Raw genomic sequence first — 20,366 nt, 5'->3', positions numbered from 1 at the left:
CCTGGGTTAGAAATGATAAGTTAGTGTGGCCCAGTGAAGTATAATTAAACATTGCAACTCCCATTTATTTAACTTCCTCCCCTCCATATTTGAAGTGATTTTTGCTTGGTGCCAATTTCAGTCATTCTCCAGATGCCTGTAATTTCTTCCAGGTTTTCAACACATAGTGGCTAAAGAGAATATAGAGTTATTTTTTTAAGTAATTTGTGATTAAATGTAAATTTAATAATTTTAAACATGCAATCTCCTTGACATGTTCTTCATAACACAGAATTTAAGAACTAGAAATGATTTTAGAATGTCTAGCTAAACCTTTACCACTTCACTGTTATGACAGTGAGGCCCAGAGACATTAAATGTTTTGCCCAAAGTTACCAACATGTTGTTGGCAGAAAAATCTGAACATATGGCTTCACCCATTGTCTGCTTTTTTCTGCTAGTCCACAATGGCTTTTCAATTGCTTTTCATATGATAACAGTGACAATCATGAATAGGTAGGGCATTTAATGAATACTCTTTAAAAAAAAAAACAGAAGTCACAAAAAGAAAGCAATTGTATTGAAAACCCCTTTCTAGTTTCTCCAGTAGATTACATTAAATGGCCCCAAAGAGTAATTTATGGGCTAAAATGGATGTCTTCAGAAGGCTAATATAAAAGGTGACCAACAGGGGGAAACCCAAAACAGTCTTTTAGATAATTTGCTTAACTTCTAGCCCCTTTTAAAAAAATTGCTGAAGCCCCTATTAGAGCCAACAAAAATCTGTTGTTTTATTTATAGTCACAATTTCTAAGAAGCATATTCTATAGCAGATGAAAAAGTAGTTGACAGCTCATAATTCATAAAGTTACTGAAGCCTAATCTGATAGAACAAAATGTACAAACTCCCTCCCATGGTTCAGGTCCTATCACTTCCCTTTCAGCTGAAGACCGAAATGGTGCAATAGAGAAGTGGAGCATAGGTTGTTACGGTTGTTAAGAAAGAGGGGACTCTGAGATAATAATGCAGAAAGGAATACCCCGCAGTGATAAATGATTGCTTTCACCTCCAGACCATCCAGCAGCCTGAGTCACTGCTACTTTTTCATTAACAGCATTGTACAGATTTTCGTTATAGGAAGCCAACATTTTGCCATGTTCAATCTACTGACTGTTAACAACGTATTTCCATCAGGTATCTAAAGTGTTAATTAAAATGACTGATTGAATAGTTCCCTCTCTGAGTAAAGCTTTTATTTTGTACCTTTCTTTCACCAGTTAGCTCTAGGCTACATTGACATAACTTTCTCCCTGCTGACTCTTAAGCAATTGTTAGAATTCACTCACCACTCAAATATCACCTTCTCTGTAGCTGTTGGCTTATTTCTGAGAATCTTTTTGAGAACAGAATCAGGCTTCTTTCTATAATCAGTGTGTGTGTGTGTGTGTGTGTGTGTGTGTGTGTGTGTGTGTACTATGTTTTGGTTCTGCTATATCTATAGGGCCTTCTGTATATCACAGTTTGTGTGTGTGTATGTATTTTTAAGTGCCTTGGTTTAGCACAAATAACTATAGTACTATTTATGACCCTGAGCTTTTTTGAGAATGTAGTGATAGGGTCCAACATCTGCCCAAATTGACCCATCTAAAATTATAATTCTAAAATCATAACCAGAAGAAGCCCATTAATTTCTTTAGCAGAGAGGTGAGTGGCCTCTGTTTATTTCACTACTGATCATAGTCTGTTGTGAGATATGAAGATTTACCAGCCCACCAGAATTAATCACCTTTGTCTGAGGTAGTGAAAGTATATTGCTTCATTTTGTTAAACTCTGACTCCTTACACAATTGTTAAGAATTGTGTTTATCTCCAAAATCGTTACCTTTTAATATATATAGTCTTATATAAGTGATCTTTTCAAACTTTTAAAATGAAGTCTGAATAAAAGCTATCTTTTTTTCTTATGCATTTCGGAATCTTCTGAACAATGTTTTCGGGCCTCTTGCCTTTCTTTTTTCTTCCCAATTCCACACAGAGATCATTGCTTTCCCTTTCTTTCCCTCTTTGATCATGGGTGCTTTAACCCCCTTCATATATTTGTTAAGCATATTTTACTAAGATTTCATTTTGGGATGCTTGCAAATATACATTACAAAATATATATTTTTTAAAAAGAGATTAGCAGGGCTCTTGGTCCACCTGATGATTCACTAGAAGAATCTGTTATACCTTGCTAAAAGTGATAAGTTAGCCAGCTATATTTAGCTGAATAAAACCCATTACATCCTTGGGGAAGAATGTGCTTTGTTTAGCTTTATGAGAAAATATTTAATAAATGCTGTCTTGAAAATATTTAGCCTGGCTGAGTGGGCTGGCAAGGCTTCAATCCTGATAAAACAGAGGTGATGGTGAGAAGCTGGCCTGCCAATCCAAGCTCAAGTTGAAAAACCGCACCTCTTGTCACTAAGGGTTGTAACTGTCGCCAAGTGCTTGTCCATCAGTGTCGTGTAAAGATGTTCTAACCTCACAAATGGCGACATGCAATGTGTCTGCCTAAAAAGGCAACCTAGATTCACAGAGTGGTTACAATTGGCTTTGAAGTCCTATCTTTTCTTTAAAATTCTAGCTTTATTTCTTACTGCTGGTATGACTTTAGGCAACTTGTTTAACTTTTCTTAATCTCAGTTTTCTCATCTGTAAAATGGAGACAATGATAATTCCTTAGAGCACTATACAGATTAAATGAGATAAAACACTGAGCACAGTTTCTTATGCTAAGTGTTCACCACATGGGGATTATCTGTAGTAGTAGTAGCAGTAATTTGTACTCAGCCTTTGTAACAATTCCTGTCCCTCCTTAACTCCTCCTTCCACCCCACAGGAAATATAAAGAACAACGTCCTCTTGAATGTGGCCAGATGGGAAAGGCTCTGGTATGCACATCAGGAGGCCTGGGACCTTGGCTTGGACTTCCTGTGGGACCTTGGGCAAGCTGGGGCTCACATGATCCCTCCGCACTCATCTGTACACAATGAACAGAGCAGCAGAGCTTCCGACTGCTAGTCTTTCTCTTTTCATACTGAATTCAGTGTGATATCACACCAAATTTGATTTGACAGCTAGACCCTCCAGTCCGTCAGCATCATCTGGGGTCTGGTGTAAGACCAGCCTGTAAAACTCACGCATGTAGGCAACAAGTTACCAGTAAGAAGATCAATCATTGGGATTCTGTCTTGCACAGTGGTCTGGGTTTTCTCTCTGTGGCTGGTAGGCTCAGCCTCAATCCCTGCTACTCAAAGTGTGGTTGTGGTCCAAGGACCAACAGCATGGGCATCATCTGGGAGCCTGTTGGAAATGCAGAGTCCCACACCACACCCCGACCTCCTGAATCAGGCTATTCACATGTACATTAAAGTTGGGGAAGCACTGCCTTAGGAACATTCTGACACGCAGAGGCTATTTCCTAAATACTTACAGAATTGTGTTTGACATTGACATTTTCTAGACAAGGTTCCATTCCTCCCTTTGGGTGCAGTGTACTCGTGTTAGATCAGGGTTACCATAACAAAACACTGGTGTTTATGTCTGTACCATCATAGACATTTCAAAATCTATTTCTCACAGTTCTGGAGGCTGGATGTCTGAGATCAGGGTGCCAATGTGGTTGGGTTCTGGTGAGGGCCCTCTCCCTAGCCTCCAGGGTGCTGCCTTGTCACTGTGACCTCACGTGGGAAGGGTGGGGAGAAAGCTCTCTGGTGCTGCTTCTTATAAGGGCATGAATTCCATCATGAGAGCACTTGCCCTCATGACTTCCTCTAAACTCAGTTGCCTCCCAAAGGCCCCATCTCCAGATACTGCCGCATGAGGGTCAGGGCATCAACATGAATCTGGGGGAAGGGACACAATTCTGTCCATGGCAACTGACTTCTGCATCTGACTTTAAAATACATCTTTTAAAAAAAGACTGGTAGATAAATATGTAAATAAAGCAAATATGATAAAATGTTAGGTGAAAGATAATATGGGCGTTCACTCAACAATTCTTTTAACTTTTTAGTATGTTTAAAAATGTCAGATAACTCCCTGTAGTTAATTGGAATGAAACCTGGTGGTGCTTTTTTCGCCAGATTTCTATCCAGGCTTTCTTAAGAGTGCTTGTTCAGTCTAGCTGGACAAACTTGCCTTTTTGGCAGTTCCTCTCTCTCTCTTGCCACTCACTTTCTCCTTAGTCAGCCAGTGTCCTGCTTCTGCACTGTCAGTGAGGTCCCAGCCTGGATCCAAAGCTTCTTTCTGGTCTCCAGTCTGCCAGCAGCATCTTTCTGTCCAGTTCCTCTCCTTCCCCCTGCCCTCTCCTAATCAGGGGATCCTTCAGTTGCTTGTGACATCACGGCTTGTCCAGTTACATTTTAAAACTCTGCTTTATTATTTTTAAGCATTTCTAACGTGACATTGTATTAGTTTGACTCTGAAATGTATCATCACATATAAGTAGGAGAGAAGGTGTCTCCACAAGTTTACCCTCAGTCAGAGATAGTGTGGTTCATCTGGAATGCCCCTGGCTTTCTCTGGTTATTAACAGGGACTCCTATTGCTTTTCTGTTTACAGTGTTAATTGTCTGCATTTCAAAGTAGTTCATAACAAGAGAGAGAATGTACTAACTTGTTATTTGGGAGGAAGTACAAAAACTGTTATTGTCAAGATCATTTAACTTGAACATAATCAGAAAGTATTAAGGTTATTCCCTTCTGGGATTGACCATCAGATATCTGTGTCACACAACACCCTTATTGCAGATACCTTTTAAAGTAGGGAGGTTTGCTGGAAGTGTTGGGAAACTTATCATAGGTTTCTTTCCTTGATTGGCACTTGGATACTCTGGTGCTGGGAGGACAAGCCCAAACTAAATACATAGATACTACTTAAGAGCTTTGTAACATTGGCCAAATAATTTCTCTAAGTCTCTGTTTCCTTGCCTTTATATTGGGGATAATAGAGACTATACACTTTTGAACTGCTATGAAAAATAAATGAAAATATTTTTGTAAAATACTTACTGTGGGAACGTGGCTCCTAGTTGATGTTCAATACTAGTGATTCATTCATTCAACAAACAATCTAGCACCCCACTGCATGGTATGACCTGTGATTTTTCTTCTTTTTTGGGGCTTCTGGGTCGTACTTCATATGAAATCTTTCTTAGCACAGCGAAAGACCAGCTTTCCTTATACATCATGGGCTTCAAAAATCCTGTGGACTCAAGTATAAATTATTTTTCTGGTGAGGAGAGGAGGAAGTCCACTTCTTCCCCATTTACATCCTGCCTAGCATTTTAATTTGCTGTGCACTGTAAATTGTAATCTTAGAATCAGACTCCAATTTAGGTGATAAGAATCACGATTAATTAGGCTAGCCCATCAAAGATTAAATGTAATCTTGCATTTCAGTTACCTCTTGACTCCAAAGCTTTAACTAAGGTCGTCAGAAACAAAGATGTTATGTCTGCTTATGTTTAATAAGAAGATCTTTGCCTGATGTTTGTTTTCTATACCAGTCTGTTGTCTAGAAATAAAATGAATGTGCAGAGGAGCTCAAATCCCTTTCATTTGTCTTCAGCTGTGCAGCAGGAGAGAGAAATGGGAGAAGATAAACTTAACGATATTAAAGACTAATTAGAGTATCTGAGGAGATTTGCAAACTTCGAGTTTAAATCTGTTGGCAACTATTTTAATTCCCTCCTGCTAGTTATCTCTGAAAATAATGTAGTTATGGCTGAAGATTTATTTCCACATCAACTCTTTGTACTCTCATTTTCAGTTGCCCGTACTTTTTTTCTCCCTCTTCCTCCAAAAAAGTTTTTATTTCCACCAAGCTTAATATAATTTAGTACACAATCGTTCCAGCTTCATTTTTCCTTCACATTCAGAAAACTGAAGTCTAATAACTCAAATATATTAGTATTGTAGTCCTTTTGGGGGAAAATGTGATAAATTAGAAATATTTTAGTTTTGACTTCTGAAGATTTTGAGTATTGTTTATATATAGAAAGGCAACATGCAAGTGTTTACCAAATATGCTTCCAGTTTGCTTCCTTATAAAAGTATTGAGAAGATTTGGTTAGTCTTATTTTATGTATGATAATTTCTGGTCTTTAAATCTGCTATTGCAATGAGTACTTCCATAATCTAAACAATAATAAAGATTACATGACTAATTCTAACAATAACAACTACCTATTAGTTTGTGCTTTCTACATACTGGGCATGATGCCTGTCATGTTTATATATATTCTTCATTTAATCCTTATTACCGTACATAATTATTCCCATTTTACAGATGAATGGGATTCAAATTAATTAACTTGCCCAAGATTACTGAATTCAGTAAGTGGCAAAGCAAGGATTAAAACCTAAGCCTCTTTGGCTTTAAAGCTCTGCTTCTAATCACTTTTTTACTACTGATTAAACAGATGTGTCCCAAAATTAAGGAACTCATCGCTGGATTTTTCTTTGCTTTTGCTTTTAGCTGCATTATCTTAGTAAAAGAACACAGGACATCATTTGTTGTAGTGTCGCCTATAAAGCTTAAGAAGTTCAAAGTTCAGGGTGTTAATCATTATAGGCATAAAGTATGAATATGCTTAAAAGGTTTATTTAAGAATTGGGATTTATTAGATTTGCCCACCAGAATATATATTTTTTCACTTGAAGTCCTGAGAGTGTTTCAGACAGAAATAGTTTTGACTCAGCAGCAGTTAGACAGACTAACCTCTTGAAAGAATATTGATCCATACTTTGCATATACATTTTCTTTTCTTTGTATTACAGTTTTAGAGGTATGTGGCAGCTTTTCACACATTTCCAAGCTGCTTCCATCAGTAATAAAATATTTGGCTTGGGCGACCTCTGGAGTCTCAGTGTTGTAGCTTAACTTTCCACTCGGCCCTGCCAGGCACTAACTTCAAAATATCTTTTTTATGGAGAATGCCTCTCGAAGGTGCAGCTGTGTGCTGGTTTCATTTTGCACTTCATAACAGTGTTGGCACCACTTAATGCAAAGAATGCCACTGTCTCCCACACACCACTGGTGCCCAATGACTGTCGAGGCCTGTCCATGTTAGTGGTTTGGGAAGGGCTGAAATTTGAAGAGAAGCCTCTTTTTCTGTTCCATGGGATTGGTTGTCACCAGGGCAAAGGGGGAAAACTAGAACTAGTGGAAACTGCAGCATCAGATGTGTCACCAGAAATTCTTCCTACAACCTGGAACACCTAGTTCATTGGTGTCCTGGTCAACATCGAAGACCGAGTCCTCCTTTCTTTTGAAGTAATGCATGTCTTGGATTCACTACTTTTAAACCTTCTTGCTGATCTTTATCCTTTTCTTTCTAAGCAATACGGATTTCTTTCAATGAAAAATGATTCAGCTAGTGAAAAACCAGGATTGGATTGTAGTAAAGGAATCAACAAATTTGCCCGGATTCTTTAGAGTGGACTTGGTTTTCCACACTTATACACTGTGCTACAGCAAGGTCCACAACCAAAATCCATTACTTACTCAGGTATAAAAATCAAAAGATGAACCCCAGTGAGAATTTGTATGTAAACTGTGGGAGGATGGTGCTCTGTTCAATTGTGTTTGCTCCATACCCCACCCTATATAATTGATATTTTTTGCATCTTTTTGTTTTTAATTCTATTATGTTTTGGTTTATCACACTTTGTAACGTACTTTATCATGGACTTTTCAAAGAACAACTTGCCAAATTTGGTAATTCCTAGCAATTGTCATTTCCTGTTGGAAATTCTTAAAATGGAATCTAATGGAAAAGTAATTCTTGACTTTGTGTATTTAGTAAAATTAAAGGCATAGTTGATTTTAGGGTTGCCATAAAAATTAATATTTTGTTTGAAAATACTTTTTAGACTTTTGATGGTAATTGATCCTATTGCTGGAAGTAGTTGATATAAACTTTAAAGCTTTTGGGTAGAACTTTTACATTCCCCATGTCTAAATATTTTAAAGAGGAAATGGATTGACTCACAGACGTTTTGTACTAAGGAATGGTAAATATTTGGATTGCTATTTAAAAAAATCCTTGTAAAACTTACCGTTTTAAACTTCAGTTGCAAAATCCTGATCAGCTGTGATGATTCATACATTTGAGTGATAAGGCTTTTTGGTAAGTCACTCAATACATTACAAAAAGATTACTTATACTTCCTGGTACATATGTGTAGCTTTTTTTTTTTTTTTTAGAGCAATCTGGTGTGCATTTTGAAAAAAATTCATGTTCTCACAGGTAACTGACTGGTAGCACAGTGCTTTTCGGAAACTTCATCCAACACCTGAATGAGTAATAAGTAAAACAAATGATATTTTGTAGCTCAGGATACTGCAGGTAAACTAACACTTTTTGCCAAAGAAACATTGAAAAGACAAAGGAAAATAAGGAGGTTTTGCTTTTTTTTTTTTTTTTTTTTTAATTTTTCAAGCTTAGTGAAAAAAGAGAGAGCTGGAAACCCTTTTGTATGGAGCATTTGCCAGCCCAGCAATATAACAACTGTTGGGTGCATATTTCAATCACAGTTAGATGAAATCTTTAATTATCATTTAATTTAACTTTCATATTTGCCTGCAGAAATGATTGTGTTGATAAGACTGGAATGAGACAAACCTTTATTAAGTAATTCCATTTTCAGAGCCAACATTAAAGGTTTTTTTTAATTAAAAAAGCCTGTGTAATTTATGAGAAAAGGGGAAGAGGAATTGGCATGTTGGTTGCATGAGAGTTGCATGGATATGTATTTACTATTTCATCTTTAGCTTTCTGAGATTTGGGGTGTGCTAAATCCTGTTAGTTTGACAGGCCTAAGGAATGACACAATAATGGATCTTAATTAATAATGTTTTTCTACATCATTTCCCTACATTGATATTTCCCTTCTGTTATACATGCTGATAGGATGATACTTCATTGTGTTCAGTGTAGAAGGTGTTTGTGAGAGAGGATAGTTTTGTGAATTGATGTTAAGGCAAAGAGAGGTAGTTTATAATTTATCAGAGGAAATGAAATGGTATGCTTTCATTTTATAATATTTAAAAATTTTATAATGCTTTTAATAGACTATGAAACATTTAACATGTTTGTATTTTAAGTGCTTTTCAGATATAGTTACATTTTAACATACAGAGATTTGAGAGATGTCATTGCAGGACTTTTTCATGGGATCACTCACATGAATTTTCTTATCAATAGAATATGTTCTAAAGCTTATTTCTAACCCCGAACACATTATTAACCCCAAACAGATTACTAGCCCATTCCTGGATGTTCTAATTCTGAGGATTTAGGGTGGTACCTGGGAATCAGTATTTCTAGCGAGTTCTCCAGGTGCTGCTGAGCTCTGGCAGGTGTGGGAAACACTGGAGTGAGATGAAGTTCCCACCCAGCCCTCTGCACAGTGACTGGGAAGGTCATGGCCAGTTGTTTATGCTTTTATGAAATCCAAAATGCGTTAGAGTGATGTTGCAGTAAGACAGAGTCACTCAAGAAATTGAGAGGTAAACACTGCAGGGCTTTGAGTTCAAATATTGATTAGCTCTATGTCCAGATGCCTTGTCTTCAGGGATAGCTTTAGATGGATTCTCTAACACAAAGCTGACTCGGGAATCCTTCATCTGCCATTGACAAAATTTGCCCTTGTGCAGGCAAATAAGACTGTGGGCAGTAGCCGCACATGGTTATTTCCATTTAAATCAGCTAAAATTTAAAAAATGGCTGCATTTTACTCAATAGCCAGTGTGGCTGGTCATTGCTTTATTGGAGAGCAGAGCTGTAGAACATTTCCATCACAGAAAACTCTAATAGACAGTGCTGCTATAGGATTTCCCCTCATAATTTAGCTCTTCTCTTTTTATCCTGAGTTGTTGCTATGGCTAATAGAGTTAAGTGGCAAGATCATGCATCCATCTACGTACTGCACGTTCCATACTGCAATCTGAAAGAGTGTTTTTGCAAAACAACTTAATCATACTTTGTTCTCCGAGATCACAATTTAATTACTTTTATAGCATGTTCTATGTTGACTTTTAGTACTTGAAATATAGGCTTAATTGAAATTTGTTGGCCACGTGCAGTGGCTCATGCCTGTAATCCCAGCACTTTGAGAGATTGAGGTGGGTGGATTGCTTGAATCCAAGAGTTCAAGACCAGCCTGGGCAATACGACAAAACTCTGTTTTTAGTAAAAATACCAAAACTTAGCTGGGAGTGGTGCTGTGCACAGTAGTCCCAGTTATTCAGGAGCTGAGGTGGGACAATCACCTGGGCCCAAGAAGTCGAAGCTGCAGTAAGCCGTGATCATGCCACTACACTCCAGCCTGGGTGACAGGGCAAGACCCTGTCTCAAAAAAAAAAAAAAAAAGAGAAAAATTTGTTTACCACAGTATATGGCTTCTAATAAAGAGCGATACTGGCGAAATCTCACAAAAACAAAATTGCAAATATTTAGCCTTTCTTGGATTACATAAATTATTCCTACAAAAGACTGTAAGCAGTGAGGGTAGTACACAGGTTGTACTTATATTTTCATGATGACTTTCATTTACCTTTATTTTGCAGTTTCACACATTTAAGATGAATATATTTAGCTCCCTCTTCTGGCATAAATTGAGAATTTTTTTGCTTACAATGGTTTATTTTTGGACTGAGAATAAGGTTATCAATGTAATGTTGAAGAATGTTACTTATGAGTGTCATCCAGTTAGGTTTTTTGGTATTGTTACAAATGGTAGAACACATGGAAAAACTTTATGAAAACACCACATTTTTCAAATTACTAACTGACCAAAAATATATATAAGCAAATAAAGGCTTTGACAGCAGTTACACAGAAATTTAATTTGATATCAAATGGGCAGTGATCATTTATATTGGCTTCTGGATCTGATGCTCAGCCCACACCTGGCATTTGTGAGGCTTGGGGCAAGAATGCAAAAAGAGGCCCAAGTACCCTGTGTCTATATATTTTTCTTATAGATTATGTCAACAAACTGTTCAATAAAATCTGACCTATCCTTTTTGGGCAGTTATTTCTTCCTAATGACCAGGAGGACAGATGTGAATTCAGATTCTTGGGCTCCTGAGAGTTCTGCCCTAGAGTGTGGTATTATGGGGAGAGCTGGATTCTGATTCATCCCTTTCATCCCAGCCCTTCCTTCCGCCAACTTTGGGGCCCAGGGGTGTACCTTGGCAGGGGGGTTCACCCTAGGGAGGATAGACTTGGGGGAAAGGCCATAAGAGGCCATTTAGCAAGAAATTCTGGAGCATTGCTCTGAGTAGGCCCTAAGTGAGAAGCAGTAGGCATGTCACTTTGGCCCGGAAAGGGAAGAGCCCAGAGTAGGAGTTCTTGCTCTCGCCTGAGTTTGCAAAGGTCAGATGTAATTAAATTACTCTGTATGTCCTTCATTGTGGTCTAATGCATTCAACTATCCAAGTTAAATCCCATGGTGGGATTTTGTTGTTTGCAGCTTTGACTCTTCCGGATCTTACAGAGCAGTTTGCCCCTCCTGACATCGCCCCGCCTCTTCTTATCAAGCTTGTGGAAGCCATTGAAAAGAAAGGTAAGCAGGCTGCTAGAGGGTATCAGTTCCTTCCTTATACCCTTATTTCATGGCTGTTATTATTTATATTTGTCTCTTGTGCATTCATTAAGTAAATTTCCTACCACCAGCTATGTGCAGATAACTGTGCTGGACACAAACTGTTTGGGGCTGAGTACTTGGGAAAATGTCTTGGTCTATAATTTCTAAATCTAGATTAGATTTATGTAGTTTCTGTATGGAAACTATTAAATTCTCCATAATTTAATAAGTACGATTTAAGGCCAGATGGTTTTGCCAAAATCATTGACATGCCAGATAAGATTAATAGTAGGAGTTGATTTCCAAGAATATTTGGTACACATCTAGAACAGATACTGGATGGAAATTGGAATGTCTCTGGCAACAGGCTCACAGGTTCTCCAGAGAGCTGTGTTTTGCATACATGGTCTGTTTTGTGTCCTAGGTCTGGAATGTTCAACTTTATACAGAACACAGAGCTCCAGCAACCTGGCAGAATTACGACAGCTTCTTGATTGTGGTGAGTGTCACAGAGCTAGAAATACAAATGGGATAGACAGGTGTTGGCTTTCTGTTTCAGGTAATGCACACGAAAAACTGAATTAAATCTATGCAACGTTCTAAGTTTAAAGGAAACTCAGAAATCATGCACAGTTCCCCCTGCCCTGTTACGGTAACAGTGCAAACCTTTGACATTTGTCTCCTGAGTTGGGCTTGTAAGTGGGTGCATGCCTGCCTGCAGGCATGTTGGTCATCACCATAGCCCTCAGGCCCTGGGTCCTGCAGAGGAGAGAAACCACCTCTTGGTATCTCTCTCGCTCTGCATATCTACCATCTTTTCTTGACCCTGAATTTGGCTATATCTAATTCATCTGAATCAATTGAAAAATATTTTTAAGCCTGTGTCACTTAAGAAATGTCTCTTCTGACATCCTTTTCCTTTTATTACCATTCCATTTTCCTTTTCCCTTTCCCTTTCTTTCTGGCTTACCTTCTTTCTTGCTTTTTTTGTGTTGAGTATATTAAGTAACATTGTGATACTGTTAGGTTCAGTGGTGTGCTGATAAACCAACTCTCTAGGAAGAAAAAGCCCCTGGTTTGTAGTGTCTGCCCATTTTTGTGGCATGAATATTCCCACCGGGATTTGTTTGAAGCTAACCAACATGATGTCACTGGATGTGGAATTGGGAATAATTGAGGACAGTTTGGTTAAATGACACTAATTAATTTAGCCAAGAGGGCTTTAGTATCCGTCACATCCACCCCCCTCCTTTGGTATAGAGAAAAAACTGCACAAATCAATGTACTTGCCAGCTTTCCAGCAAGTCATCTTCTTATATTAACTTCTAGAACTTCTCAGGATCCTTCATTCCCTCACAATACTTTTTTTTTTTTTTTAATTATATACTGCCTGACATCATTTTCACTGAACTTAGCTGTTTAAACCAAAAAGAGCAAAACCTAGTTTTGGACTCCTTCGGAGGTATAATTGTACAAACAATGCCCACATGATAGTAAATGAGAGTTTGAAGCATGAGGCAGTTTCAAAATGAGGCAGCTTCTGAGACTTTCTAGAAAACAGGGCTTTTGGAGAAAAGGAGGAGACTAGACCTTTATCAGTAAATTCTTAACTTGAAATGTTCTGACCAAATGTTTTAAAAATTTTAAAAAAAGGTTTAACTTTATTTTTCCTTTGTACATGGAGATCAGTTGCACACGAACAGGGCACACCCTGTCTGCTGCTGTGCCCCTGGACGCCCCACAGAGGAGGACATTAGAAGTGAACATGCAGAACACACTAGGTGAAAAGGCTTGTTTTTTGTATTTTTGACAGCTTTTATCAGGGTGTTAAGAAAACGCTGAATTTTGTCCCTAGCCAATAGAAATAAAGACACACGTTTTGGTCAGAAAATTGGTCAAATTATGAACATGTGTAAGTCATAGGAAATGTTTAAACATCAGAGTCTGATGAAGTGGAAGTTATCTGAGAAATAGTGGTTAGGTTTATAATGTGACCAACACAGAATGATGCTGTTTCACTATTAAAAAAAAAACTCTTCACACCACTTGTGAGATAGTCAACAACCAAGATTCACGTCAACAGTACATTTTGACATTTTACTTCCCCAGTGAGATCAAAACACATAGAAAACTGCTTTCATTTGGAGTCTGTGCTAAAAAAGTGAATTTTGTGGCAAATATATATATACACACACACACACACACACACATAAATGTTGTCCAGACTTTGGAATTGATCTGCCAGGGCTGTTTCTAACTCAAAGATTTTTCAATACATAAAAATATTGTATAGTATCCTGGAGGAAACTCCAAAATAGTCACTTACACCTAAAAATATATATATATATACTTTAACCAACCTTGTGAATTACCAGCGTTTGAAAAGGACAGACATGGCAGTCAGTAGCCCACTTTTATTAGCACCTGCTAAGCTATTTTATCCACACATTAACCTTGTGGTGTACACCTTAATAACTTTAACTCACCAGAAAAGAAAGCTGAGCCTCAGGTAAATAATTTCTTTCACAGTTTTCAGTGGCTGGGGTGGCATCTTTTCCGATTCCAGGAGTCCTTGATTTTTTTCCCTTTTTTTATTTGGCCCCAAGATGAATTGTTTCTTTGTCTCATACAAATTTTAATGATTCAGATTTTCTCCTGATGGTTTTTGGTTTCTTTTAACTTGACTCTGGTTTTCTCAGCCTTGGTGCCGTTGACATTTTAGGCTGGATAATTCTTTGCTGGAAGAGTGGGAGCCTGCCCCATGCGTGGCGGGATGCTTAGCCACATCCCTAACCTCTACCCACGAGGTACCAGCAGCATCCTCCCCAAGTTGTGACAATCAGAAATGTCTCCAGAAATTGCCAGATGGCTCATGGCAGAGGGCAGGATCACACCTCCATTGGGAACCACTAACCTAGGGAGAGACCTGAAGAAGAGAAGACTCCAGAGAGGCGGGGGGCAGGAGAAGTGAAAGGTTGGAGAGTTTACTGGGTACCTGTCATGAGTAGACTCAGTGAAAAGTGAGGCAGGAGAGAATGCAAACTCCTCCAACCCAGTCCTAAAGATTATGTAGCTCTTCAAAAGTCATCACATGGCAGGTGTGAATAGCTGGTGGAAGAGCACGTTAGGCCAGTTTCAGTACAGAAAGGATTCTTAGAGAACTGTCATACTTTGCTCAAGGGTGTCTAGGGTACCACCTTCTCTCACTCACTTATACTCAAACACCTTGGAGTAAAGTTTCATACTTCCTCATTCTCTCCTAGGCCACACAGTCCAATGCAATCACCGAGTTTTATGAGGTTTCGATAATATCTTGCACATTTCTAACTGCATTAGAATTCAGATCCCCATCAGCTTGATTCAGAGAACTAAAACTGGTATTTTTACTTGTAGCAGCACTCCTTTCTAGTTTATTAACACTGTCATTAGGAAAGCTGCTGCAAACGTAGGATCTTGCCCATCAGCCCACCTTTTCTCCACTGAGTCGACAAGTCCCCAGATCACTTTCTCGAGTTACCCTTCACAGTGCTAGTATACAACCTTCAGCAGCAGCCAAAGGCCTCTCCTTTTTTAAAGGCCTGTGGTCACCCCTGCCCCCAGATATTTGTTCTGAGCATCCTTTCTTTACGCTGGGCATTGTGTCTTTCTAACCCAAGTACTCAGAGTACCATGCATGGGGAGTGCCTGGAGGGTGGTTTTGATTAGTATTGCCCCCCATTATTGAATTGCTTGACCTGTTTGCCAGCTGAGGGATTTGCTGGACAGATATGCTCATCTTATTTTCTGAGACAGTCTGATGTCCGTCCACAGGTTAGATTAGTAATACCCAGCCAGAATCAGGGAGAAACATTCTAAAAATCTTCAAATTATTTTCATGGATATTCTTGAGATTGGTTTGTGAAATTCTGTAGTATCTTACTGTTGAATCCATCACTCTGTTGATGACATTTACATGAATTCTGAGATATATCAGCTCAAGTCTTAGGAAATCTGGGAATATTCATTTTTAAAATTTTCCTGTTGAGGTTTTAGGAAATATTTATGATATGACTAACCATTCCTAGCTAGAACCCTTCTCAGTCAGGGCAGAATCCCCCTCAGAGTGTGGTAGGAAATGTTTGGGCTCTGTATTTGTTTCCTCGGGCAGTTACAACAAGCTACCACAGACTGCGTGGCTTAAAAAGCAGAAACTTACTTCCTGTGGTTTTGGAGGCTAGGGGTCTGAGATAAAGGTGTGGGCATGTTTGGTTTCTCCTGAGGCTTCTGTCCTTGGCTATGGGTAGTCGCCTGCTCACTGAGTCCTCACATCGTTTTTCCTCTGTGCCTCTGCATCCCTAATTTGACTTTCTGTGTCCTCATTTCCCCTCCTAGAAGGATATCAGTTAGATTGGATTAGAGTCCACTCTGACGGCTGCGTTTGAACTTAAATGCAGTCACTTTCTGAGGCACTAGGGGTTTGGGCTTAGAGTGGGATAGAGGATGGGGTAGGTAACCACTGAAGAAGCAGCCCAATTCAGCCCACAGCAAGGGCATTATTTTTTATTGCCCCATTGTCTGGAGGTCTGCTACTGGCATCAGTGGCAGGGGGTCAGGTGGCATGCTAAATGCTTGCAATATATTGGAAAGACCTCCACCGGAAAAACGGTTCTACCCCAAATGCTAGGAGCAACCCCTATAAGAAATTTGGCTAACAAATACTTTGTGTCTTATATCATCATATTGCTTTTTTTTTTTTTTTTTTTTTGGTCATACTTGAGTCAAATGCTCAGAAAATTGGCCCAACTGATGTATTCTATAAAATAAATGTCTGAAATATTTCTTAAAATGTTTCCTAGATGCGGCCTCTGTGGACTTGGAAATGATAGATGTGCACATTTTGGCAGACGCTTTCAAACGCTATCTCCTGGACTTACCAAATCCTGTCATTCCAGCAGCCGTTTATAGTGAAATGATTTCTTTAGCTCAAGGTTTGTTTTTTGTCTTCTGAGAACCTCATTGAACATATGTGGAGATGTAGATGTGCTTGTATATGTGTTGCATATATAGAGATAGTGGTTAGAAAATAGTAGTAGTAACCTGTCCCTCCTCCCGACACTACCACCTCAAATTTCCTCCTCCACCCAAGCATCCAATAGAAGACCCAGATTCTCATTTGCTTAGGAAGCCCATCTGCATGTCAGAATCAGAAATGGCTCATTTGTTAAGCTATTGGTCTTAACAAAGTTTGCTACATCATGAAGGCCATGGTGCCAAGTACTAGTGTCGGATTCAGGGAACTGGGACTAGGATCCAGTGATGGGGGATATTCTTCATCTTCCCTGAGTGGCTGTAACAGAATGTATTGAGGGAAGAAGGCTCAGTTTTAGGAGCCAAGGCTTAGTTAAGTGCTCTGGGGACAGGAAACTGTGGTTCGTAATCTTCAAGGTTAAAACCTGTTATACTTATCTGATTCTCCTCTGAGTTAGCCAATCACACTTGAAGCTGCTCAATACTGGGTAGGTTGCTGCCAGCACACCCTGAACAACTTGTGGTTTTTTTTTACACACCGAACTTCTTGCATTTTCATTTGACCTGAGATTCCTACTTTCTCATAATGCATTTTCTAATGAGAAGAACATGTACAGCATGCTTCTCTCAACAACTTTTTAAATGACTCCTATAGCTTGAAGAACAGAACTTTTCTAGGTGTTTATGCACTGATACCTAGAAATAGTCTCTTATTCATTTCTCTTTTGTTTTCTTTTTTTTTTTTTTTAAACTTGTAGAAGTACAAAGCTCCGAAGAATATGTTCAGCTATTGAAGAAGCTTATTAGGTCACCTAGCATACCTCATCAGTATTGGCTTACGCTTCAGTATTTGTTAAAACATTTCTTCAAGCTCTCTCAAACGTCCAGCAAAAATCTATTGAATGCAAGAGTTCTCTCTGAAATTTTCAGCCCTATGCTTTTCAGATTCTCAGCATCCAGGTAAGTGAAAGGAGACAAACATGTATTTTGTGGTGATGAGAGTAAATGGATTGGTCATTAAAGCGTATTCTAAATGTACTACTCCAGAGGTGCATGTGCAGATGCTATCATACACATTCACTTGAGTGTGCTTTTAGGGAAAATATTTCTAATAAAACTCTCTTTCTTGCAGCTCTGATAATATTGAAAACCTCATAAAAGTTATAGAAATTTTAATCTCAACTGAATGGAATGAACGACAGCCTGCACCAGGTAATGCTTTTTGAGCATTTAACATTCTCTCATTGTTCATTTTTTAGGGCCTTAAAAAATGGTGGCCATAAACTTCCTCTGAAGTAACACCAGCTTCTTACAGAATTATAATTGGTAGTGATATGTTACCTCGTGATTTAAAGAAAAAATAACTGAGTGGTAGTGTATATATTAATTATTATCCGAGTTTCAACATTTGTGGATTTTAAATTATCTTGGTTTTAGGTGAGAGTTGGGGGAGAGTTCCCTGTATCCTTCAACGTTTATGCTTCAGGTTGTTGTAGAAATTTATGGAGTTTATTTTAGTTGTTGACATTTTTGTTTTTCTTTCTAATACTTATAAAGTAGGGGATTTATAATTACTATATAATTGAAAGTATTTTAGAATGTGTTTTTTGGAAGTGGGTATGCTGAGAAATGCCTGTCAAAATAAACACTTTCAATAATGCGAGCAGTATGAAACCAGAGTGTTCACTGCAGCAGGTTCGAGCAAGCCAGACACTTCTTTGAAAGCAGGCTGCTGTTCAGTTAGCCAGTTAACAAAGCAGGAAATGTAGACCATGTTAGCAATGCATTTAATTTAAACTGATGTATTTTTCTTCTGCTCAAAGTCTAAACAACCTCATTTTGCTATATGCCAGTTAAAAGTTAGCCAATCAACGCTGGTCATGTAGAATAAGATTAGAGTCCTATATATGAAGTTTTAGGACCAGTAGAAGGTGTTGCTTGTAGTCCTAATTTATGCCTGGAATTTAAATGAAACTGCATGAATATATTCTTTATTATAGGTAATCCACGCAGATTACCATATTTATCTTTGTATGAGCAGGCATGAGGACTCAGTTTCATCATTGTGCAATGGAGAATTTAGCTGTGCTTTTTCTTAATTGGGTATTGCACAGCCAGGCTTGGTTACTCGCATCTGGATGGGGCAGACTGAGAGAGGTCAGGGCCTAGATTCAAAACCTACCTGCAGGGGGTGGGATAGAGAATGGGGTAGGTAACCACTGAAGACACAGATATTGGGAAAGGCTTCTGTGGACAGGCCCAAAATATGGTACCAAAGGTGAGAGAGGTATCAGGTATAGTAGATAAGGCAAGTATGGGATGTTCCAAATCACAGCAAGCAGAATGTTTAACGGGGTCCCCAGAATTCTAGGTAGACTATGTTAAAGAAGACTGGCAACAGGTAGGGTCTAGGACTTCAGTCCAGGGGGCAGCCAAAAGGCTTCATCTTGTGTGAGTTCACAGGTCACTGTGAATGGATTTGGGAGCTCTGTGTTGGTGTTCAGAGGCTATCTTTTGACTCAGTGGAAACGAATGGAGGTGGGGTGTGGCACATGGCACTTGAATTGAGGTTTATGTTAGACACTCGGGGGAGCTGGACCCTGCTTTCAGTGGAGGACTAGTGGGGGTAGTCCTGGTCTTTTCAGCGGCCACCTCTCTAAAGAGAGGAGACACATGGAAGCCAAAAGCCAGACAGGGTTTGACAGATACCCATAAATGTATTTATCACACAGAGTTTTGGAAAATTTCTACTACACAAGGTATAGTAGAATCAGTGGTAGCGTTTCATTAGCCTGACTGGTGTTAACTGGTTAAACGTCTTTGTTAGTTTCAGCCTAAGTCCACCAAAGTAAAAATGGATATCTGCACTATTTTCATAATGCCACCCAGAAAGCCGTTTGATATGTCAAAGGACCCTACATTTCTCTACTGAGCAATTGGTGAGCCAGTTTCTAAGGAGGATTAGTTCCATCAGCTCTGCTAAAGAATGACAAAGCCTTGAACATTTGCTAGATCATCCCAGTATTTATGTGGCCTCTTCAAAAAAATTAAATCCAATTAGGTTTTAAACTGTAGTGTGAGCCATTTTCCCAGGAACTTTGTATGATTTGTATAGGCCATTTGGAATTAAATGGATGTTTTAGTATCTCTCATGCGTGCATACATTGTACTGCCCACCCCAGGAACAAAACGTCCCCATCCAGAACATCTTTGTATTCAGGAATGGGTCTAGTGCAATGACTGGTAGGGCAGCCTGGTTTGAAGAAATTATTCTTAGGCTTGGTTAAAAAAAATGTAGTAATTTCCTAGAGTCCTTAAGCATTGCCACAGCATGCGCTAGTACCAGAGAACTTTGAAAGCACAGCACCTTCCATCTCCAGCCAATGGCCATCAGTCAGTCACTGAACGCTAACATTGCTGTGAACACGAATGAGTACCTGAATGATATTTAAGGGAGAAAAAAGCTAGACTCTGTTATAGGGCAGATAAACAGCGTTTTTAATTATTACCAGGTAGAACTTGAAATGATAAAGCTAATGATTTTTGAGGCAAAGTATCAATTTAAATAAGACCCATTAGCACATAGTATCTAATTAAATGCTAGGTGGGAGTAGTACAAAAACAACTTTAGAGTTGCACTTGGTGACTTTCTAGGGTAATGGAGTAGACAGAAAAGGCTTATGGAAGAAATAGGGCTTGAAATGAGTCTTAAAGAATAGGTACGGTTTGAATAGGGAAA

General features: G+C 38.8%; 1 protein-coding gene across 1 annotated transcript in view; it reads left to right on the top strand.

Moving 5' to 3' along the window:
* PIK3R1 (phosphoinositide-3-kinase regulatory subunit 1) overlaps positions 1–20,366 on the top strand; it is a 70,061-nt gene that overhangs the window by 34,646 nt on the left and 15,049 nt on the right. The window contains exons 2-6 of the mRNA XM_017969892.4: positions 11,507–11,599; positions 12,045–12,119; positions 16,456–16,587; positions 17,386–17,587; positions 17,760–17,839. Coding sequence (XP_017825381.1) covers positions 11,507–11,599; positions 12,045–12,119; positions 16,456–16,587; positions 17,386–17,587; positions 17,760–17,839 — 582 coding nt within the window. The remainder of the gene's footprint in view (positions 1–11,506; positions 11,600–12,044; positions 12,120–16,455; positions 16,588–17,385; positions 17,588–17,759; positions 17,840–20,366) is intronic.

This window comes from Callithrix jacchus, chromosome 2, assembly GCF_049354715.1.
Source record: "Callithrix jacchus isolate 240 chromosome 2, calJac240_pri, whole genome shotgun sequence".
Taxonomy (NCBI): domain Eukaryota; kingdom Metazoa; phylum Chordata; class Mammalia; order Primates; family Cebidae; genus Callithrix; species Callithrix jacchus.
Note: the sequence above shows the minus strand (reverse complement) of the source record. Positions and strands in the feature narration are given on the sequence as shown.